Source organism: Ictidomys tridecemlineatus, chromosome 2 (genome assembly GCF_052094955.1).
Source record: "Ictidomys tridecemlineatus isolate mIctTri1 chromosome 2, mIctTri1.hap1, whole genome shotgun sequence".
Classification (NCBI taxonomy): Eukaryota; Metazoa; Chordata; class Mammalia; order Rodentia; family Sciuridae; genus Ictidomys; species Ictidomys tridecemlineatus.
The window spans coordinates 88948864-88973236 of record NC_135478.1 but is presented as its reverse complement, the minus strand read 5'-3'; the positions used below and the strand labels follow the sequence as shown (position 1 = coordinate 88973236).

Here is a 24373-nt window from a genome sequence, read left to right as displayed (position 1 = left end):
AAATTGTATACTGCACTCATCGTCATCATCAGATTCAAACAACGGGGCTGGGGTTGTGGCTCAGCGGTATAGCGCTCACCCAGCATGTGCGAGGCCCTGGGTTCAATCCTCAGTGCCATGTAAAAATAAATAAATAAAATGAAGATATTGTGTCCAACTAAAAAATAAATATTTTAAAAAAAGATTCAAACAAGAGACATATGTAGGGCTGGGGATGTGGCTCAAGCGGTAGCGCGCTCACCTGGCACGCATGCGGCCCGGGTTCGATCCTCAGCACCACATACCAACAAAGATGTTGTGTCCGCAGAGAACTAAAAAATAAATATTAAAAATTCTCTCTCTCTCTCTCTTTCTCTCACTCTCTCTCCTCTCTCACTCTCTCTTTAAAAAAAAAGTATTTTAAAAAAAAGAGACATATGTAAAATAATCAAAGAACTGATTTTTTTTAATTAAACACAAACTTATTAATGAAACTTTAGAAGCACCTTGTCTCTAGAACTACATAACTACACCATGGTCCTACTGTTTATGGTTAACAAGCAGCTTGCAGAGAGCTGCTCCCAACCATTGTCCCTACAAAAAAATCACTTGTCACTTCAGCCCAGGAAAGGCTGGGCCCTGGACAATGGAGCCTGTGTATGCTCTGACAATTGCACTGGGACTGCTGCAGAAGTGGCTAAGCCACCTTGCCTCACTTGATGGCACCACAGAAAGAGGACTGTTGGCTGTCCCATCTAGGTCCCACATGCTAACATGCACCTGGTCTCATCTTTCCTCTGCCCATTTAGGGGGACAAATAAGAACTTCTTTGCATATAAGAAGTGTGTAATCTCACTTCTTACCAAAGAATGAGTTTTTAAGACAAACTCTGAGCAGGGAGTGGGCTTCCAGCACACTGCCATTCCCTAATGCTGTGGCTCAAGGCCAAAGGCAGGCAAGCATGGAGCAGATGGAGTCCTGGCAAGGTCTCTGCTGTCCCTGCATTAGCAGCATCTGCTCATTACTCAGAACCTTCGCCTGCTTTATCTAATGCTCCAGGAAAAGCATTTTGATTTGATTCATTTCGGTACGGTAACGTGCAACACAATTAGTGGTAAAATCAAACTGGAGGACAGCCAGTGCTGACAATCGGAAACAAGGCAGAAGAAATATGAGGCCAGTGGGTTGGAATTCAAAAAATCACAACTGTGGATCACCTTGCCAAATCACCACACCCCAGGTGCATGTGCAGTGTTCCTACAGGGCAGGGAAGTGGAAAAGGAAAAGGAGGTAGGGATGACTTACTTTTTCCCAAAGCAATTTCCATCTCCCCTCTGGGTGAGATTTCTTCTGTGGAGAACATGGTACAGACCATGGAGAGGTTCGATGACTACAGAGCTTCACTTTGGCACAACCAGAGAGCTGGAGTTCATTAACTCATTTTATTATCTTACTCTTCTTTTTTGTGAGGCACAGTCACAAATTTTATATGGCAGATCCCACAAGGTAAATTTCCCCTTCGACATTTTTTGCCAAAGAATAGCCAGTTAAAAAAAAAATAGTGTGCATTTGATTGTTCAAACCTGTCTTTGCTCAGAACTAGCTATTCATGAATATGTTGACATATTGTGCCAATCTTATAAACTAAAGTAAGAACAAAGGTAATGCCACCTGAGGTCTGGGGAAAGAAAGCAATTGCTCTTTATCACAGAAAAGAGTAACAGCCTGTATCAGATTGGTAGGATGCACTCAGAGAAAAGCCAGAAAACTCAAGAACTCTAAGAGAAATAATCCTTAACATCTAAATGAACTTGAGACAAATCAAAGACTTCAAGATGAAGTAACCATCTTCCCAAGCATTATGTGAAACCTAAAAGGACAAGACAGACAAACTCAATGATATAAACGTAAACTATCAGACAAATCAACTGAAATATGAAGTATGAAAACAGATTGAAACACAAAAAATATTTTCATTTCTACAAGCTTGTAAAGGCAGATTTCTGATAAGAGACATGGAAAAAAAGATTCCATTTAGATCCATATTTTCTACTAACCCACCAGGATAAATTCTATATGGATCAAGATTTATAGCCAGATGTGGTGATGCACACCTATAATCCCAGTTACGTGGGAGACTGAGACACGAAGAATTGCAAGTTCAAGGCCAACCTGGGCAACTTAGTGAGATCTTGTCTCAAAATAAAAAATATAAAAAGGGACTGGGTGTAGTTTAGTTGTACAGTGCCCTTGGGTCCAATTCCTAGTACCAAAAAAAAGAGAGAAAGAAAAAGATTTAATTATTTAAAAAGTTGTAATGGTTAATGGAGAAAAAGAAGTAGCAGGTACACATATGAAAAAAAATTCAACCTCTCTCACTCTAAAAGAAGTATAAATTAAAACTATACTCAGATTATTCAGATACTAATTCTTATCCAGTTGATAAATACCCAAAAGTCTGAAACACAATTCAATGGTAAAACTGAGAAAATGGGCACAGTCTCACACTATGCACAATACCCTGTTTGCATTTACCCTTTAACCCAGAAACCACTTCTCTAGGAAACTACTCTTTTGCCCCCATGTAAAATGTCCTCTGACAGTTTTCTACCACAGCACTGCTCATACAGCAAGTGACCAGATGCAACACAAGTGCTCCTCGACAAGCCGTAGTGCTTACATACAATGGGATGCCACAAGTGTGTAAGGAGGGGCCTTCCTCTGCACAGACAAGGGCCACCTTTCTACACTTTCAAGTGTAGAAAAGCCAAGATGTGGAAGAACATATGGCAGTACACTACCTTTTGTAAAAAGAAAAAAGTGTGAGGAATAAGAATAGATATTTATATTTGCTTGGAATTGTAATACCAAAGTACTGGAAGGACATATAACAAAATATTGTTCTTTAGAATGGAATGGAAAAAAGTGGGTGAAAGCAAGATTTCTCAATGTATAATTGCCAATATTATTTTGATCTTTGATCCCTTAATATATATGAATCAAAATTATTAAATCACAAAATAAAATTTATTAACCATTTAGAAAATTAAAATCAGCCACTAATTTCTAGAAAATAACATAAAACAAAGTCCATTCAAGAATAAATGATAAAAAAATCAGAAATATGTAGGACCAGGGTTATTTCCTTAGCCTTTTCCTTTCGGTCAAGAAAAGAGAAAACCGAAAGAAGAAAAATGGGAAAACACAGGAACAAGCAATTTGCAGTCAAAGAAACAGTAACAACTAAACACATAATGAAAAGGCATTCACGTAAACTTGGAGTAAAGTAAGGCAAACACAAGAACAAGGAAACGCCACTTCCGCATGTCAGACACGAGTGAACAGTCTCCCTCACATACCTTTGTGAGACTAGACTGGTGAAACCATTCTGGGGAGCAATTCACAATATTCATCCAAACATAAAACACCCCCAGTCTTCAACCCAGCAACCAGTCATTTACCCCTCGTGTACGCTTACACAAGTTCACTGTGGTATTTGTTTCAGGATGCTGCTTGCAGCATTGCCTTTTTTTTTTTTTTTTTTTTTTTTTTAATTAGTAGCAGGGATTGAACCCAGAGGCACTTAACCAACGAGCCACATCCCCAGCCCTTTTCATTTTTTATATTGAGACAGGGTCTCCCTGAGTTGCTTAGGGCCTCACTAAGTTGCTGAGGCTGGCTTTGAACTCACGATCCTCCTGCCTCAGCCTCCAGAGCTGCTGGGATTTTAGGTGTGCATCACCATGCCTGGTGCAGCACTGCTTTCAATCACATCCTAAACAGCTCAAATGTACATCAACAGGGGCCCTAACAGATGGACTGAGGACAGCCACACAGAGCAACACTACAGGCACTAAAACAAGATGCTGAAAAGAGTAGAGAGGGAGCCTGCATGTAAGACCACGTAACAGCAGCACTTCAGCTTCTCTTCTGATATATTTCATATACATTTTTGCCATCTGAATTTCAATTATGATTTTAAGACCAAGCATGTAAAATATTTTGACAATCATTCGCCACATATTTACCAAACAAAATCAAATTTTTTGTCATATCTACTTTGTTCCCCAATATTTCTGTGTAACAATAGGGATGAGGGGGATAAAGACAATTCTTATTAACAATATAAAACCAGGGTCTGAGGGTATAATTGAGAGACAAGTGTAAGCTGCATATGCCAAGCCTTGGTTTAAAACCCCAACACCAAATGCACACACACCCAACCAGCAGAATACCTGAGTATCACCTCAAGCTGTACCTTGCAAGTTCAAATATGAAACAAGGGCAAAAAAAAATTGAGTGCACAGTTCTAGAAGAGCCTCTGAGTTTGGCATTGCAAAAACAACACTAAACCTCCTCGTACAATCTGGGATTCACAATCAGAGTTCTGGATTTACTACTGGCTTCAACCTCAAATCTATTATTTAGCTGGCTTTAGGCCTGTTTCCCCTTTGGTAAAATATGTGTGTACCAATGTGTATGTGGCAGCAAGAAGTTCCTAGATCATTCTAAAACATGCTAACTTAAAAGTGATACAACTTTCATATAGGTGTTTATATTTTAAAAAAAAAAACCTCACTGTTAATTTAAAAAGTAGCAAACAAGCTCAAGCTGCTCTCAGACCAGTTTATAGAATTTCAGTAACTATAGATGAAATAATAACTATACAACAGAAGCAGCTCAGCTGAATTTCTATAGGCTGAAAAGACAAGAATCTATCAACAGTGCCTACTAACATCAAACCAAAAGAAGAGCATCCACAGTGCTAAAATAATAAAGATTCAGCTCTAATTTTCATCCTTGAATGACATATAGATATAAAATTCCCCATTAGCTATTTCAGTTTTGTCCTCTGAGGCAACAGACAATGTCACACTGACTCTGAGGACGTGCCTCAGCGCCCTGACATGAACACTAACATTCTGAAATACACTGCAGTCTACCTTCAGGCAAGTAGGGAGACAAGAGATTCAGTTTCCAACAGAGTGGACATGAGGAGCATGAGAGGCGGTCTTACAGGATACCACAGCCACTGAAATGATTATTTCTATTAGCTATAAACTTCCAAGTGTTTCATTACTTCTGTAAAAACTAACTTTAGACTATTCTCACCTAGTTCCATAAGCCCACAGTTGCTCACACACAAAAAGAACCCTCTCAGTACCAGAGAGACAGCACATTGCTATCAAATATCTTGTATAGTATGTAAGTGCCCAAAAAAAAGGTAGGCACTGATTGTTATTTTTCTATTTCCATATTTGTCAATAGATTATCTATGCTATCCCCTTATCACTATTCCTTTTGGACTGAACAGAGGCTAAAGGAAAAGTAGGCCAAGTATATTTAATATTTTACACCAAACAAGTTATTTGCTTAAGATGGCTTGGCCAGCCCTGTCGTGTCTGGCACCAACGCCCAGCCCAACAGTTCCAGTAGGAATTAAACACCGGTTTTAATGGGTGCTGTGTTCCAATGCCTGCTAACGCACTGAGGGTTCCTCGCCAGCTTCTTCACATAAAGGCAGGAGTGAGTGTGTGTGTGCCCACGTGTGTGTGTGGAGGGATTACAGGGGAGCCAGCCACAGCTGCTTAATTTCTGTGAAGCTTTTTTTCCCTTCAGAGGGAGGAGGGATGCGTTACTTACCATCCTCATAAGCTGCTACCGCCAGCGAGCTGTTGATCCTCACAAAGGAGACATATGGCTGCATTCCAGGCTCGTCCTCCTCATACTCTGATTCCAGGAAGGGGGCCACATAGTCCCAGGTGCGGGTGTCCCACACCCTCACTTCCCCTGATGTATATCTGGAAAAGAAGGATACACTTGGTTCCAAAATGGGATTGGAGAGAAAATGGGGAGGGCCTTGAAACAACAGGGGAGTGAGATCTGGACAGCAGGGAACACTCCTGTGACACTGTTTGGATGAGTAACTCCAACGCGGGAAAATGTCAACTGGATGACAGAAGGCTGTGAACACGGTTCACATTCTCACAGCACAATGGTGACAATTTCAAACAAGAAACTATAATAAGAAAGTGGGCATCGAGATCTCCTCGCTTCCCTTTTTACACTGTTAGAACCAATCTGCCACCTTAAGTTCTCCCACTAAAGGGCTCACTAGCAGAAATCTGTAGGAGCAAAGAGATTCTCTCTCTCTCTCTCTCACACACACACACAGACACACACACACACAGCAGAAGGAGATGCTGCTGGGATACTAGGAACTGATGGTCTTACAGGCGCAAGCTTTCTAATACCTCATCCATGCATCAGATCTGACTGATTAAAGTCCCTAAAGACTAATTGATTTGCTGAAACAATTAAATCTTGCCTTTAGCAGCCAGACAGCACTGCCTCCTCATGAAACACTCTTGTCTAAATGCACACTGGTTGTGCCCTCTTGGAAAACAAGAGCACTTGCTCGGTCCTATCCCTACTGCCACTCCCACAAATGACCATCTCCATTAAAGCCAGGTAGGGCCAGAACCTGCTCAGACAGGAGGCCCTTAGGGTAACAGAATGCCAATGATGAGTGGGGCACTGTCTGCCACTGAGGGCTTTTTCTTTCTTTCTTTCTTTCTTTTTTGTAGTAGGGATTTGAACCCAGAGGTGCTCAACCTCTGAGCCACATGTCCAGCCCTTCAGTTTCATTCCTGAGACAGGGTCTCTCTAAGCTGCCTAGGCTAGCACTGTAACTTGTAGTCCTTGTGCCTCAATCTCCTAAATTGATGGGATTATAGGCATGCACCACAACACATGGCCTTGCCACTGAGTTATTCAAGTTCTTTTTTTTTTTTTTTTTTGGTACCCATAGGTGCTTAACCACTGAGCCATATCCCCAGTCCTTTTTAATATTTTATTTAGAGACAGGGTCTCACTAAGTTGCTTAGGGCCTCACTAAGTTGCTGAGGCTGGCTTTGAACTCACAATCCCCCTGCCTCAGCCTCCCGAGCTAGTGGAATTACAGGTGTATACCACCAAGCCCGGCCTTATTTAAGTCCTTTCCATCTGTTACACAGGTTTAATACCACATGTAAAACAAGTGGCAGGAGGGTTAAGGTTGGAAGTAACTTTGAGTACCTCATGATGAGCCCACATCACAAAGACAGGCAGGTGATTCTGAAGAGTTTCAGTCTTCCTAAGGCCCTAACCATTCATTGTTCCTTTGGGGTTTCACTGTAGAACTGAACAAGATAGCCTCTCAGATCTATTTAATCACTGAAATCTATAACATGACATATATAAAGCAGGCACACAAGTTCAATCTCAGTTGAGATTTTTAAATAAAGAAACAAATAACACTGATTTGGGAGTACTTTGTTTACATTTAATAGCTTTTCCTCCAAATTATTACTTTATAGTAAATGCCTGTATTATACAATCCACGGGTTGTCCTGTCACACCAGCTCCCTAGGCTGAAGAACTTGCTCTCCATCTGGGAGATGGGGTCTGGAGAGAACACGTGATGGCCAGAGATGAATAGGAGAAATGTGCTTTCTAACATGGGCCTGCTGCCTCTCTGACCACTGAAATGCTCGCAGAAATAAGCATCTCACAGAACCCTCACACCATCAACATCCTTAAGCCTAGTGATGAGAGAGCAAGGGAGGCTGTGGCTATCCCCCAGGCCAAAGCACACTTGTGGGCTTCCCAGGCTCTCCAGGAAGCTGTCCACATCACCCTCTTAACCGTGAACCCGACTCAAGAACACAAACCCCACACCCCACTGCATCAAGACATCGCACTCAACTTGACACCCTGAAAATGACTTGCAATGTTCTCTGGAGTAAGGCCACTTGCTTAGCTTCAGAGACACTGAATGAGATATTTTAATTCCTAGACTGTGTGATTAGAGTCTTAAGGTTAAATTCCAGGTAAAAGGAACTAGTTAGTTTGGAAAAGAAAGGTTAAAGGATGGGACTGTCTCTCAGAAATACAGAGAAAGGCAAGTGAGAGAAAAAAGGGGAATTTAGATCAGAGAACTATGGATCTCTGAGGAGAAAAGAGTACTCAGCCAGGAAATGTTATGAGCCAGGGTGGTTCTGAGTACCACACCACACCCTCAGCTTCCTGCTGCTCTCTGTGGTACCCCCTTGAGGCACAGCGGGAGGCGCAGGGTGTCCAGGACAGGATTTCAGTGGCCAGAGCTGCAGTGCTCACCTCAACACCATCAGTCAGTACCCCCAACACAGAGTGCCCCAGCAAAGCAACAACAAAACTGCAAAATATCCGGGGGAAAGGCGAGGAGGGCTTTAACTTCTGAACCAGACAGAAGGGAACTGTGAGATACAAACTGTTAATTTCTCACTTTGAGGGAAGAGGAGAGAGGCAGGGCAGGGGTCCCAGGGAGAACAGTGCTCTATTGATATCTAAAAGGCAGCTGACAAGCCTCTGCTTCCCTGAAGGAAGCTGGGCACTCACAGTGACTCCGCACATGGAAATAAATGCATGTTCTCCTCCAAAAGCTCCCACTCACTGCCACACTAGTCAATTCCGAATTCCTTGTTTTTGTCAATGTTTTCGTCAGTCCCAGGTCACTGGTACAAAAAGAGAGAGGCCCCTTCAACACCTCCTTTGCCATGATGCAACACTCCCAACTGTCACAGCGCCCCTGTGTCTAAGCCTCTCCCATCTTCAGTCAACCCTGCTACGCCAAGCCCTCCAAACACCAGAGTCATTCTTCAGGAAACACTGCCAGTTTCCCCAGCCTCTGTGTGAGATCATGTCCCCACCATGATCTACCTTGCTAGCAGCCTGGACTTGTCTCTATGACAATTATTTGGTGATTACCTAACTGTTCCTCTTCCTACTCTACTCACCTCTCAGTGTCTGAGACCAGGGTATGGGTCTTGCTCACTGCTGTACCTCCATCAACAAGAACAGTCAGACCAGAACAGTGCTTGACACTCCAGAAGCCTAGGCCAAGTCTCACCTTGGAACACCTTAATGAATGAAGTCGGAATGACAGGGCCTCCTGAAAACCCTCCACAAGCCAGCCCCTGCCCTGTTCCCCAGCCACATCCTCTCCTCTCTCAGGGCCAGCCTCCAGACAAGGTTCCCAGCACTCAGAGGAGATTTTCCATAGATACTCATTGAAATTAACTCCATTTTTCAAGTTCAAAGAGCATGAGAATCACATAAATGTTTTGCTACAATATGACTCAGGAAGTGAAACATAAAAGACTGACTCCTTTATTGAAGGGAATGGAGAATAAAAGACTGTATTTCGCAGGTACTGAGCCATGATGTGGCAGCAGGCCATGAAGCCTAACACAAGTAAAGAAATGACAGCAAGGGAGTGAGACGCGGTGCTCATGAGCACACTCACGTTTTCACAACTGCAGAACACTGGTTGTGGCAAAGGGGCCCGGATCTAAAGGAGCTTACTGCTGGCCAGGAGTAGCAAGAACAGATACTGAATGGAAGTAGGAAAAAAGGCTGATTTTTCTCCAGAGCTCCAGATGTCTTTATCGCTGCCTAATGACAATTACACTCAACCAATTAAGACACCACTATGATAGCTGCATTGTCAGTAAGCCTTTGGACCCCAATGTTGATGGCTCTAATTAGTGTCTGCAAAGTACAACTGCAACTAATACATTAGCTGATGTAAAAACACTAAAGAAAAACCAAAGAAAGAAGCTTTTCCACACGAGTAAAGATGTGCCCCAGCCTGTGGCACAGACCAGTGACACAGTGAAGCTGTGTGCTTTCCCAGTCTTTTTCATGCTTGGCAAGGCTGAGTTTACCTCTAAATAAATAGGTCAGGGACCACAGCTGATTTTTTGTTGAAAGAACGGGAACAGAGCCTCTCCCAAGCTTGGCATGCCAGAGCCAATTGCCAATTTAAAATGATTTACCACCAAAGAGCTTTCATTAACTAGTAAGTTTCCAATAAGCAGACTACTTATTTGCACTAAGAGGCCAGGAGAAAAAGAAGAAATTCTGTACAGCTAAAAATAACCTTTAGCCTTTCTTCTTGTGTGAATATCCAGCAGGGCTTCCATTTTGCTTCCAGGTGTCGGCTCTTATTTGCTAAAAACAAATTTGTTCATGGCTCTTCATAAAGATGCAATGGGGAGGAGTGTGTTTTGATTTAAGAATGCTGAGAAATAAGGTTAAATGACTTACCCAAGGTCACAAGAAACATTTTAGAGGCACAGCTGGGATCAAATGTGCCCAGGTTTTATCAATGTGCTGCTTAGCTAGCACGCCACTCTGCCTCCTCAGATGACAGTGTCTTTAAACAAATACTGCTTTTAAGAGCCATCTCCATTTAAGTGCAATATAAGGAATTTATTGTTTTCAACATTGTGACTCAGCCTTGCAGGACATAACCCCTAACCCTAATCCATCAATTCACCACTATATTTCAACTGAAAGGTGAGAAGCAGTACAAGAGATTCATCAGCTGGTAACAGGAGAGTGGGGTGGGGCAGATCAAGCTGCCACACTCGATTCACAGGTACTGTGTGAGGACATACAGAATAGTTAGTAACACTTACCCTTTATAGGATTGTACTCAAGCAGTCAACCTCAAATCAAGTCCCAATTCAATTCTGATCAGACAATTCAGCTTCAGGCCAGGGACAGTAAATGATTTGTGTGTTTTAAAAAACAAACAAAAATGTAGTGGCTACCTAGAGTCCTATGTTGAGAAGGATTCTGAAGCTATACTCCAACCAGTTCCCCAGAAAAGTAAATGCTGTGGTGAATTATAACAAACATGACTGGTTCAGGAGTGAGAAAAGGCAACTCCCCAACCCCACCAAGTCCTGGTCATCCCTCCAGACTCAGCTGAAAACCACTTTCCAGGAGGGACCTGGCCTGAGGCTGAGTATGTGTGAGGTGCCTCTCCAGTGTGTTCTGGTGCTCCGCTCTCCCCAACTCCATGCTCTCCCTAGTCATATCCGGTCAGCCTTTTTGCTTCTCACAAGCAAGGAATGCCCAGGAATGTGGAGACTCATCCATATGCTGATGTTGATGGAGTAAAGGGATCTGCTGACTCAGCCTAGAAGCTGGAGGCGGTTTAAAGCCTGCTGAGCAATCAGGCAGAGACCCCTAAAAGTAAAGTACCAAATTCTAAGAGATACTATGCCCTCGGCATGTAGAGGTTTTAAGAACTGTTTACTTGTTCCATACTTTCTTTAATAATACCAAAGATCACAAATCAACTAAAGCAAAAGTATTTGCTTACTATTTTATATAAAATATGACTGTTGCATTATGCAATTAACAAAATGAACTTAATCCCACAGTGCAGCCATTCTGCAGAAATGCACTACAGCAAACATTGAGTACGGTTGAGATGCATCAATTGAAAAATAATGAACGTCTTAATGGACCTTACGAGATGCATGCACCACACACTTAAAACTGTTTTCCATACATCTTGGTTAATCACAATCAATAGAGTCAGAGTCAATGATGATCATGCAGTTACTATAGCTGTGGCCCTTCCCTTTATTCCTTGGAGAAGCAGAGATGGATAAATGCAGCCATGAGTTCACCAGTATTTATTAAGGATATTCTGGGGCTCCTTCATTAAAGATATAATAAATGTAATGCTCTACTCAAGTCACTTATCAATATCTTACCTCAGACTTATTTACTAGAAGAGCATATATACCTCACAGCAGAAAATAAATAAGTAAAAATAATTTTAAAAAGAGGTCCCTAACGGGTAATGATCAAATTCCTTATGGGAAACAGTCCAGTGACATAATAAGCAGCAACACAAAAAGCATACAAAACAAGGTTGAAAGGAAAACTGTAAAGAGAAATTGTTTTCTGAAAAGGAGAAAGCCAGAAAGCATGTCCTGAGTTACATATAAACATGGGTGACATTTATCTAACAAAGCTTCATCCCAAGCTACATTTAGAAAGTGTCTGTCATCTCAAGAGCCTCAGGGCAATCCACAGGCATTATGAAACTAGCAGTTTTCTAGGAACACTGTGAGTTCCTGAACAAAAAATATTTTCAAATTCAGGGTAACTATATACCATTTCAGATTGAAGCCTCTTTTAACACTTTGGAATGCCACATGATCCACATAAAGGTACATTTTTCAATTAATGGAAAAGATGGAGGAAGAAATGGCCAAAAGCAAAGCACTCCAAAAGTGACCTTAGATGACTACGTTTAAACGAATATTTCCTAACAGTTTTTATTATAAAATAATGATAAAATTATTAATGTTAAAAGTATTACAAGGAGCCTGGGTTGTGGCTCAGTGGTAGAGTGCTTGCCTAGCATGCATGAGGCACTGGGTTCAATCTCTGGCACTACATAAAAATAAAAACAAATAAAATAAAGGTATTGTGTCCACCTACAACTAAAAAATATACATATGGAAAAAAAAAGCATCAAGGGCTGGGGATGTGGCTCAAGCGGTAGCGAGCTCGCCTAGCGAGTGTGCGGCCCAGGTTCGATCCTCAGCATCACATACAAACGAAGATGTTGTGTCCGCCGAGAACTAAGAAAAAATAAATAAATGTTAAAATTCTCTCTCTCTGTCCCGCTCTCTCTCTTCACTCTCTCTTTAAAAAAAAAAAAAAGCATCAAAAGGCAAACTAAAGCTATCAAAGATTCAGAGAGCAGTTGATCCCCAGGGCTGCCAAAGGGAGGGGGAAAAAAAATATATATATATATATATTGAACTGGGTCGTGCCTGGCAGCCAAAGCAACAGCCAGAGTTCATCATGTTGTCTGAGAGGGTGGGGGAGGGAGGGAGGGAGGCCTTTTGTTGTACATCTTCTCAGGCACACTTGCCTCAAAGGGAATGAAACAAAATGGGACAATTAAATATTTTTAGAGAAAGAAGGAAGCTAAATTTTTGCAACATTAAATGATAAATTCTTCCCTCCAATTCCATTTGGTAGAGGAGAAACCTGAACAAAGAGTCACTGATTCTTCCAGTAAGGACAGGAGCTCATGCTGAAAAGGCAGATCACAGTAGAGGAAAACCAGGGGGCAAGCATCTAGAAGTATTGAACAAACTTCATCATACAGGTTGTTTAAAATTTTTTTTAAACCAAAAGAGGGGAAATTGATCCTCTCATGTGAAAATTTTTTTAAAAAATGTGTTTCTTTATACAAACTGAAATGCTCCAGATGTATAATTTTAAGTAACAGTGAGGAGGGAGTTTATTGCAAAACACCACCATACTCCTGGGCATCTGATAAAAGCTTCTGTGAGCTATTAGCTTAATGGCAGCAGAGCTGGCACAGGGACTCCAAGGAGCCCAAGGCTTGCCTCTCTTCCCAGGTTTACCTGGGAAGCTCTCCTTCACTAGGTGGCTCTCCTTCACTACTTATGGCAAACCCTACTGACACCCCCCAACCAGGTCTTGTACTGTGACCTTTCTGAACTCATGATGTCATCTGTTTGCAACTTGTAACTTCCAGAGTGCAGCTGGGGAAAAGGAGAACAGTCCAAGCATCACAAATAGAACAGGGATGTTGTCTCTCATGCCCCCTTTTCTTCTATTCTTTTTTCCTCAATGAAAAAAAAAAAACATGTAATTTTATTTTGTTTTTGGTGTTGAGGATCAAACCCATGGCCCAACATATGCCAGGCAAATGCTCTACCACTGAGCTATACCTCCAGTCCCAACACATAATTTTTAAAACATTTATTCTAAGTGTTGTCACTACTCAAAACCAAAATATAATTTTTAAAAAAGGAGCAAAGACATATTTCCCAATCTCTTGTTATCAACCAACTTTCTAGATAACATCTCTTCTTCTAAAATACACAAAAAACACACATGAAACCTCATTAGCATTTCAGGGGGCCATCACATCACACAGGAAATGCAGACAGATGGAGTTTTGATAGAAAGTCAGGTGGCTTATTCTGTACTATTGAAAGACTTTATTTTTAAAAAGTATTTTTTAGTTTTGGATGGACACAATACCTAATTTATTTATCTTTATGTGGTGCTGAAGATTGTACCCAGTACCTCAAACGTGTTAGGTGAGCACCCTACCAGTAAGCCACTGCCCCAGCCCCTGACTGAAGACTTCTAAACACAAATTCTTCCTAAAGGAAGGTCACTGCTATGTCTCAACTGCTCAGCTACAGATGAAGGAACTTCTGCTAGTTCAGGCATTTTCTGGGATGCTGCTTAGGGCGGCAAAGTGACCAGACAAGACCACAGAAAAGCAAGAGGAAGGGCTAGAGACAGAGTGCAGGCAGGCCAAAGGGAGCCCAGAGTGCAGGCTCGGCATGAGGAGTCTTCATTCTACATATTTGAGGTTCCCAGATTTCTAGGTGCCAGGACTGGCTTCAGGCCCCGAGGGTACAAAACTACTGACTATATGGTCTCCATCTTTTCAAGATGGTGCAAACAACAAGATCCCGCACTGGCAGAGGCTCAGCAGGGAAGTCTACTCATTCACCGACCAAAAGACCACCAATGACCTCAGAGGGCTCAGCGTTATTTCTGGCATTGACAGGAAGCAGGGAGGTCTATGCAGGAGTGAGCTTGAGGGACAGTTTGTGAACTTCAAACCACATGGTTAAACTGGAAAGAAATTGAGGGCTATGAAAGTATTTAAAAACAATTTTTTAACCTGGAAAATCATAAAAATCAATTTATCTAAATATAGTAATCCCATTTATGGATTTTAGCCTACGAATGAATATAACCTGGAATGCAAGGACAATGGAAAAACTAACTCTTTAATCCTACACTCTTACACAGAATTCAAAGTTTCTACAATAACATGTGTCTTATAATTTTCAAATAAAGAATACTTATACATACACTGCTTTAAAATAAGAAAAAAATATGCAAATCTCTGTATATAAAATATTCATAACATTATAGAAATATATGCCACATAAAGACATTTGATCAAGAGACCACATATACGATGTGATCCTAGTAGATTATATGGTCTACTGATGTCAGTTATCTTAGTTTGTATATGTTCGTTCTATAGTATTTACCAACAAAACATTTCTCAAAACATACCCTCATTGTTAAACTATGTGAGACTGTATAATACAACGTAGGAAATAACTTTAATGTCTACTATTAGGGGAACAAATGAGAAAATTAGGGTATAATTATTCATGGAATTTCGCAACCAATCAAAGAAGGTAATGCAAAGTAACAACATGAAAAAAATCTCACCAGCTTAGTGAGGAGAAAAAGGTCAAAGATTTAATAATGCAGGCTATGATTATATTATTTTTAAAAAATGTATATAAAAACCAACTGAAAACCAAACGGCACACCCCAGAGATAACAACCGAATAAGTTATGCTACATGGTAGGACTTAAGTGGCTTTCTCTTTTCCACTCCATAATATTTTTACAAACATACATGGTTTTAGCTCCACTATTATTTTTAAAGAGAAAAGAAAGATGCATACCACCAAAGAAAAACCAGAATGACACAATAATAGAACAGCTCGAGACTAGCAAACGAGGGCTTTGTGGAGATCTCAGAGGCACTTGGTGCACACACGCCCTGCTCTGCCTCGGACGACTCACACAGATGGGTGTTCTGGGACCAGACCAGAGGTTCCTTCCAGGTTTAAAATCACATAATTTTTTAAGTTGAAACAACTAAGAAATTAGAGAACAAACAAGAAAAAAACGGGCATTCTCCAGTTATTCACTATAATGGAGTATATAAGTGGTGGAGGAAGGGGTCATCTGTATATTAAATTTTTGTGCTTATTCCAATAAAATAGTACCCACGCACTACAGAGCATGTCATGGAATATTACAGAGCATCCCTAGCTAAGATGCTCAGAAATTACTAGAAAGCAGATCCATGCTGTAAAGTTCAATGTTATTTCTGAGTGAAACTGTAATTTAAAAAAATACTGAGACAACAAAGCCGCATGGTTAGTGGCTCTAGGTGCTACAGCTAAGCACATGTCCAGGTGCTGTGAGAGGAACAGCACTGGGTGCAGGGCAGCTGTTTATTAGGCTAGAGTGCTATGGAAACCTCTGGGAGGAGCACAGGCCTTAAACGACAGGGACTGGGTTTCTGCTCAGTGTGGTGAAATGTTCTGGAATTAAAACAGTGGCAGAAGCCGCACAATCTTGGGAGTTTACCAAAATTCACCCAATTTTCCACTTTTAAAAGGTGAATCTTACAGTATGTGAATTACCTCTCAGTTTAAAAACAAAGATGTGTGGGGCTGGGGATGTGGCTCAAGCGGTAGCGCGCTCGCCTAGCATGCGTGCGGCCCGGGTTCGATCCTCAGCAGCACCACATACCAACAAAGATGTTGTGTCCGCCAAGAACTAAGAAAAAATAAATAAATGTTAAAATTCTCTCTCTCTCTCTCTCTGTCCCCCTCTCTCTCACTCTCTCTTTAAAAAAAAAAATAAAATAAAATAAAAACAAAGATGTGATCAGAGATGACTAACTAGAACAGCATGAAAAAACCCAAAATGTACTTGAGGGGAGTAATGAGGAAAAAGGTAGATGGGAAACAAATGTCAATGAACTCTGCACATCAGGAAAAGATAACCACAGATTATTCTTAAGATAGGGAAGCAAAGTCTCTTGGAAAAAAACTGCAAGGTCAAAAGCTTAAGAAATAATTTCTGCACATGGCTGAAAAAGCAAGCACAGGTTGGGGGGCACAGCCACATGACAGGTGCTCTACCATCTGTCAGTGAGTTCATAAGTGAATGACTAAGGTTCCACTGACTGGGTCAACTGTGAGTCCAACTGCAAGAAAAGTTAGCCTAGTCCTGTGCAACTTGACTCCAAACCTAGGACATTTACACAGAGAACTGAAAAGATGGACAGAAAAAGAAATATTGCATATCTTTGCTCTCCACCAATTATGTAAGATATATTTAATAGGTTTAAATGCAAAAATGGTTTATAGTTACATAAAACAAAACTTCTGAATAGGTTCCACTTGGGTAAAAAAGAGAAAAAGGAAAGGCAGAAGGGAAATGAAAAGAACATAGGTAAGTACAAGAGAAAGCAAGGTGAGGTGGCATGTCTCTTTAAGAAGCTCCTTGGAGATGCATAACTGCAGAAGGCCTGGTGAATACAACATTGATTGGGAATGAGGTAACCACAAACACCATCGTCTCAAATGAAAAGGGATTCGAGAGCTGACCCAGAAAACAAGCATCGTAACCACCAGATAAAATTTTAATGATAAACACGAGATGCTCTACATACAAGCAAGATTGAAGGATCCCATGCTAAGCCATCAACACAAGGTTCTTAGAAAGAGGAGCCCTGAGGAGCCTCTCTGACCCACAGCTCAAGTTTCATCTTATCGATCCACAAAACTCTGCCATTGCTGGGCTTTATGCTGCCTAATCTGCAGCGCTGAACAGACCTCCAGGGAGCTGGGAGGCAGGGAGGCAGGGAAAGGAAGACTGGCACCTGGCCTCAGAGACCATGACCAGATAACAAAGTTGTATAACTGGCTTTCGGGATGAAAGTCTCTCCTCTATTTCTAATCTCTTTTTAGGACTGTTCAGTCTAATCTCAGAATTCTGTCCTCAAGCATCTTCTTACACAGGCAGAGAGAGACTCTTTTTAAGTCAGAAGGATATAAATACATTATGCAGTAGCCATTGACTCTCGGACTTGGGGGATGGAAGCACCATGCACAACGTGAGCTCTGAGGTCCACATTTCAGCCATGAGGGGCAGAAGCCTGATGACCTACTGATAACTGGATGGAAGGAATTCCAGATTTTTGACCATTAATCTTTCTAAAAATAACAGTGCTACAGTTCTCCCAATAAGGACATTAACCTCTAAATTATAGCCAGTGAAACAGAAGCCAAAAAGAAGTGTCCCTCCTGCATATAGCTTGTTTAAAACAAATAATTTTTCAGGGACATGGCATATCATAAAATATTTAAATAATCTATTTGGAATTTCAATTCAAATAGTGCTCTTCAAGGAATGCTATTTAAGGAAAGTTTTTTTTAAGAAAAAGTCTAAGCCAAGGTTGGTTTTGGTTTCCTGTAGGTAGGACCTTCACTGAGGCAGCTCAGCCAAAGCCCATGGAGACTCAGAAGTTTAAGGGTTCGGGTCTTCACATTTGAGCATACAATTTGAGATGGTAAAAGCATACAATCAAAAGTTTACAACTGCAGACTGTTGTTCAAGACACCTTCCTAATCCACAAAGAAAATTGATCTTCTTATAGTTCATTAAAGAAATACATAAATGCACCTCTGTAGTAAAACATGAAGAATTCATGAAAGTGGTTTTTGGAACAGAAGCCAAAGGAATTTACAGAAGCTAAAATTAAATTTCTCGGCCATGGAGACACATAAAAAACCTAGTTCCAGACAAGTTAAATAGCAAATACATACTATGTGGTGGGCAAGGAAGATTATGTCTGGCCGCAGCCCTTCCTCATAATAAATGCTTCAGAACAAGAGAATAAGAACAGGACCTGATTGTGCCAACACTTATTATTCTTGCTTGACTTTTTTATGTCTTCATAAAACACAAACTGTTTGCCTTAATGAAAATCTAACATAACATGCCACGAGAGTGATTTAAAAGCCAGGAAAGACATATTAAGACAAATGAATCACAAATCTGCTCCACACTATTTGCTTCTCTCTACTTACTACTGAGCTCTCAAATCCTAAAGAAGAGAGTCAGAGATTCTCCTCCCTACGCACAGCTGTCACTGGGGAAGGTACATGCTCTCACAGGAAGATAAGGTCACTGTGCTCAGAGGGCAGTTCTTGAAAAATGAAAGGCTGTAAGAAGAAGAGCAGTAAGTGAAAATTGCTTGGCTTACCCAGCAATGACAACACCATCGTGAGAGTGCACATCACATAAAACCGCGTCAGGAATGTGTTCCAGCTCACTCACAGCACCTTTGCGATTCTGTGTGAGAAAAAGATGCAGTTTATACTATTCTTAGGGCAGCCAGGAGACAAAGCACTTCACCTTCACCCACCTTCCGCAGAGATTTTTCTATGGCATGAATTGCATTCAAGTTACCTGGGCATTCAAAAGGACAAAGATGGCAACTAACATCACGTTCGAGTTACCACATACATCAAAGACACTGAACCAGAGGGCAAGGTCAGTGAGATGCTGGACCTGTCCTCAAGGAGATCACTGAATATAAAGGAAGTATGTGCACATAAATAGCCACAATCCACAGTAAGCCAACCACATTTGCTGGTAATCACAAGTATCTGAAGAAGTATATAAAGTATGTTTAAAAATTCAGTTCAGCAAAGAGAAAGTACCTATTAACTCTTACAAGGACTCTCAATAAAATGAAAAATGAAAACACTACATATCACAAGAGATAAAGACCAGGAGGTAGAAAGAGAGAAGAAAAGATGACATTTCTGATTGAGCTCAGAAGTCCCATGGAAAACCTAAAACCTAAACTTAACCTAAACAGAGTCTGTGGAGAGAGAGGTAAGGGAGTGTTATTTTCCACTATGTGTGCTACTCTGACTTTTGAATTCTTTTTCCAAGATCATTCATTATTGATTGAAAAAAACATATTAAACGATTACTTTCAGGGGCTGGGGATTGGCTCAAGCGGTAGCGCGCTCGCCTGGCATGCGTGCGGCCCGGGTTCGATTCTCAGCACCACATACAAAGATGTTGTGTCTGCCGAAAACTAAAAAATAAATATTAAAAAATTCTCTTTCTCTCTCTTTAAAAAAATTACTTTCAAAATAAAAATCAAGGGAATCTGAAGGGATATAAAGTCTTTACAGGTGGGAAATATGAAAGAGTAGACAGTTAAGCCAAAAAGCAAGCATGAATACAGGAATTTAAAAGTACCAAATGATCATAATTTTAGTTTTGCTGCTTTGGCCCAGGATTAGAAATAGTGTGCTCAAGTGTCACACACAGTTCTTATCATTCAGCAAGTACACAGTAAAGGTAGACATTAATATTACTGCTTATATTAGGGAAGCAATGATGACATTCATCCCATTAAATCCATATTTATTAAGCAGTTATACTCCAGAAACTGAGCAAGAGAATCTGCAATGGTGGTCATTACTTCATCTGAGGATCAAGTCTACAGCTGAGGGATAAAACTGCACATATCCAATAGGAGCTCTCTGACTTGCGGAGTCATGATGAGGGAAGGGAAGGATATGGGTACAAAGCAGAGAGAAGAGCTCTTTTGACAAAAAAGGTATTGAAAGAGGAGAGCCTGAGAAGAAAAGCTGCCTGCTGCTGGCACTGACTCATTCTGTCCGGGGGCTTCCCTCTCCTTCTTGGGCTCTGATCCCTCACTGATATTTTAGTCATAGAGGTCCCAGAATGCCAGTGTGAAAGAAAACACTACGCATACCCCAGGAAGAGCAACACTGTGGCCCCCACACACCCACTTCATCAAATCACTTCCAGGGTGAACTGCAGGTGCAGATAAGTGCATGCATTCACAGGTCACCCCTACACAGAGTGACCTGAGAACTCTGGGATTCCTTCTGAGCTTTCCCCAGACATTGACCAAGAAGGTATCAAACCAAATCACCTGCCCGGCCCATTCTAAAATCTACCATAAATAGGATGGGAACAGTGTATCTGTGTACAAAGGCTTAAGAGCCTTGAGAGCAGCCTTGCCTGAGCACGGAGCATGGCCTCCTCAGCAGAAGGAGCATTAGACTTAGGACACGGATGTCCTTGCTTCACTGTGGGGAGCAGTGTTAGGTGTAAGCCCTTTCTAGATATAAGAAAACAGAGGAAGGCCAGAGCTAAGCCATGTGCCCTAATGTGACCTTTCATGTTCTGATGAAGCACTCCTTCATTCTAAAATTACAGTAAAATCCCATCATTATACTTAATGAAAGAATCATGATTTAAAATTTCACCCATATTGGGCTGGGGCTGGGGCTCAGCAGTAGTGTACTTGCCTGGCATGTGTGAGGCACTGGATTCGATTCTCAGCACCACATGTCAATAAATAAATAAAGGACTATCAATAACTTTAAAAAAAAATTCACCCATATAGTCCTCATTATTACCAGTGTCAGGAAATGAGCCAGAGACACTCCAAAGAGAAGTCTCTCTCACTTTTGCCTGTAGCACTACCCAGTTCACTCAGTGGACAAACATTCCTTGAGCGCATATGGTTTTGTGCTTGTTAGAGAAAAACAATAAATAGACATTTAGTTAAATTGTTTGTAACCTGAAAACTGTAATTTGGTGCCAAATGCTTCACTGCTGTCACCCCCAGCCCAAATGAGGTGGTGGTACTGCCTGCCTGCCTTGTCTTCTCCGCCATCAAAGAGGAAGCAAAAATCTTAGCTGCCATTTTTCTCCCTCAGGATCTGAAATCTCTGAATTCAATCTAAGGGACACTGAATATCTCCAGCTCTCACATTCATAAATCTCAAAGGATCCCTCCTTTCTGAACAAAGAGGTCCACGTTAACCCCCCTCTGGAGCTTCCCCTGAACAGCAGCCTCTTCTATTGGGATCAGACTCTCTGCTCCTTGCCCCTGATTGTCTGAATGCCTTTGTCTGTCAAACCTTCCTGCCTGCCTCTCATCTATATCTGTCCATCATAAGACCTAACCAAGCTCACAAGCAAGAGAGCTAACAGACCCCTCCAAATGAGTTTACTACCTTTGGTGAATGCAAACAAACATGGTGGGGAGAGCATGACTTTCTTAGGGGTGGTGTCTTAATGTCCTAAGAAAAAATACCTGTACTAATTCTCCTTAGAATGGCAGGTCTAACAAGGAGCAATTCTGCCCCCATGTGACATCTGGCAATATCTGGAGACATTCTGAATTATCACAACTTTGGGGGAGGATGAGAATACTATTGGTATTTAGTAAGTAAAGGCCAGGGAGGCTGCTTGACATCCTGCAATGCATAAGGCAGCTCCCTACAAAAAGAGGCTGGCCCAATGTCCCTAGTGCCGGGGCTGAGCAACCCTGAATTAGAGAGACACTGTTCTGGCTAATGTTGCTAGAACTGCATGAGGTTGCCCTCATCAAGCATATCAGTCACTAATCAGGTTATAAGGTGACTAGGGAGAGACATACACATAGGCAATATGTCACCATCAGTAATGAGCAAAAGCCATTCATGTTAAAATCTATTAGGATTGACTTTATGGGAGAGAAGAATGTGGTTCTCTCTCTTCTCTACTCATGAATATCCAGTTTCCTGGGCAGGAAAGAAATGCTGCTGCACACCACCGCCTTGTCATGCCTCTCACAGCTCTATGTAGCACGCTTCTCGACAGTTATCCATGGAAACACTTCTCTGTGCAAATTCTTAGCTGTGATCTAATATTTCTGTAGAGACTTTTAAGTGATAAATGCAAGGGCAGCAAGCCAATGGGTTACATGAGGGAAGAGAAGACAGCTCTTAAGGATGTGCAATGATCTCCCTCTTACAGTTACTAAAATGGCATTTGCAGCTCCTCTTTTGTGTGCAGGTGGTGCTTCTGCCTTCTTGGACTCTCCAAGAAGGTGACAAAAGTGAGAGAGAGCTATATCAAATATGACTCCAACAACCCTAACCAGCAGAGGGAAGTGACAGGCAGCCCAACCTCAGCTGTCCTTCCCTGGATAATAGGGGGATGCTCTCAAACTTTGTCACTGAAAACAGAGGCAGATCTTCCAAGGAGGGACAAAACAGGTCATCAATAGTGATCAGCACACCCCTCTGCCTCTACTTCTGGCAATTAACCTCAGGCTGCAACTGAAGGTTTAGACTCCCATGTCTTTGCAAGCTATTTTTCCACAGGTAAAGTTATTGGCCACTGCCTACCTTCCAGTTGGTTCTTAACATGTGCTCCTTGGCTCGGCACTCTTGGAAGATGAGCTTCCAGCACGAATAATCTGAGATGCTGCTCTCCGGAAGGTGCCCTTCCTGCTGGCACAGCCTGTACCACAGCACCTCATCTTCAGCAATCACCTTCCACGTCTTGCTCACCTAAAGCAGCAGAAGTGACACAAATGTCGAAATCTGCAATTAGAAGGGCCCCTCACCATCCAAAAATCAATCAACACCTCCATTACTGCCCTGGGTTTATGGCAGTATAAAATGTCTCATTAACAAAACACTCCGAGGTGGAAAAAAATACAAGCAAATGTTTCCAGTTTTATCTTTCAAGATTTCAAAATTGTTGTACCACCATGTAATCTCACATTTTAGCCTGCTTGATTAAATTATTATCTAACAAATGAGACAGAAAAAATGCACAAGTACATAAAATGCAAAAAAGAATTATGAACTTTACTATGGTAATTAGCTACATAATCATACACAGCTCTTCAGAACAGAATTTCTACTTTTTACCAATAGCACTTATATTTCCATCTTATATAATGGAAGACTGGCCTCTGAAATGAGAGGCTATAATAAAATAAATACCCATAAGTCAAATCTCTGGTCATATAAAAATCCAAAATTATGTTACAAATGAGAACTTAGATTTTAAATATATAGATTTTAAATATATGGTTGGGGTTGTGGCTCAGTGACAGAGCACTTGCATAGCATGTGTGAGGCACTGGGTTCAAACCTCAGTACCACATAAAAATAAATAAATAAAATAAAGGCATTGTGGCTATCTACAACTAGAATTTTAAAATATATGTATTACATATGTAAATATATATATATTTAACACAAAACTCAAAGTTGTTAACCAGGCCTGCAAGATCTGGTAGACAGCAATTGATGTTATGTTGGGCCTGAATCTCAATCCCAACAGTATCCAGCGGAAAAAGCTGTTTTAGCTATGTTTTGTTTTCCAACTATAATTTAGGGGAATAATGGATTTACTTCATCACAGGATAATGTACAAAGCTGGCCAGATTGCAAAAAATGACTCTGCTGGCAAGAGGAGAGAGTGATTCAGAAGATCAATAGGATCCAGTTTATGATACATGCTAGTAATGCAGGATCAAGCAGGTTGAAACTCATTCCTAATAAAGTGAGTGGTAACCAGCGGTTTGTAGGAATCTGTGCTCTTTAGCACTCCTTGGGGCTAATTCATGAACCAGAGACAGCTGAGAAGAGAGAAGCATCAGAGAGTGAGAAAGAATGTGCATCATGCACAAGGCAGAGTCTCGTTGCTCAAGGGGGCCTTGGTGGATGAAGCACAAATAGGAAGCTAACTTTTGCATCTCTGAAAATCTGCTCCTCCATAACACCACACAGAATGCTGCCCCAGTCACAACTGACTTTTTCAGGACTCTAGATTTAATGAAAGGCTTGATACACTCTAAGGTGCATGTAATCATGAAAAATGGCTGCATATCAGTAAGATCTTCGACTTTCAACTTGTACTTAAGCAGCGAAGTGACACAAGGCAGCCTTGAAACAACAGCCTCACAACTATGATACTGTAAAAACCAGCAGCCCAGCAGCCACCAGAGGCTGCCAAACAGGTTTAGATCTCCCTAAACTCCAATCCCCAA

At 41.3% G+C, this 24373-nt stretch overlaps 1 protein-coding gene across 2 annotated transcripts in view; it reads right to left on the bottom strand.

Moving 5' to 3' along the window:
- Positions 1-24373, bottom strand: part of Fbxw8 (F-box and WD repeat domain containing 8) — a 111941-nt gene that overhangs the window by 60219 nt on the left and 27349 nt on the right. For both annotated transcript variants that reach the window (XM_078039100.1, XM_078039099.1), the window contains 3 exons: positions 22716-22880; positions 18746-18834; positions 5623-5780 (listed from right to left, as the gene is read on the bottom strand). In XM_078039100.1, coding sequence (XP_077895226.1) covers positions 5623-5780; positions 18746-18834; positions 22716-22880 — 412 coding nt within the window. The remainder of the gene's footprint in view (positions 1-5622; positions 5781-18745; positions 18835-22715; positions 22881-24373) is intronic.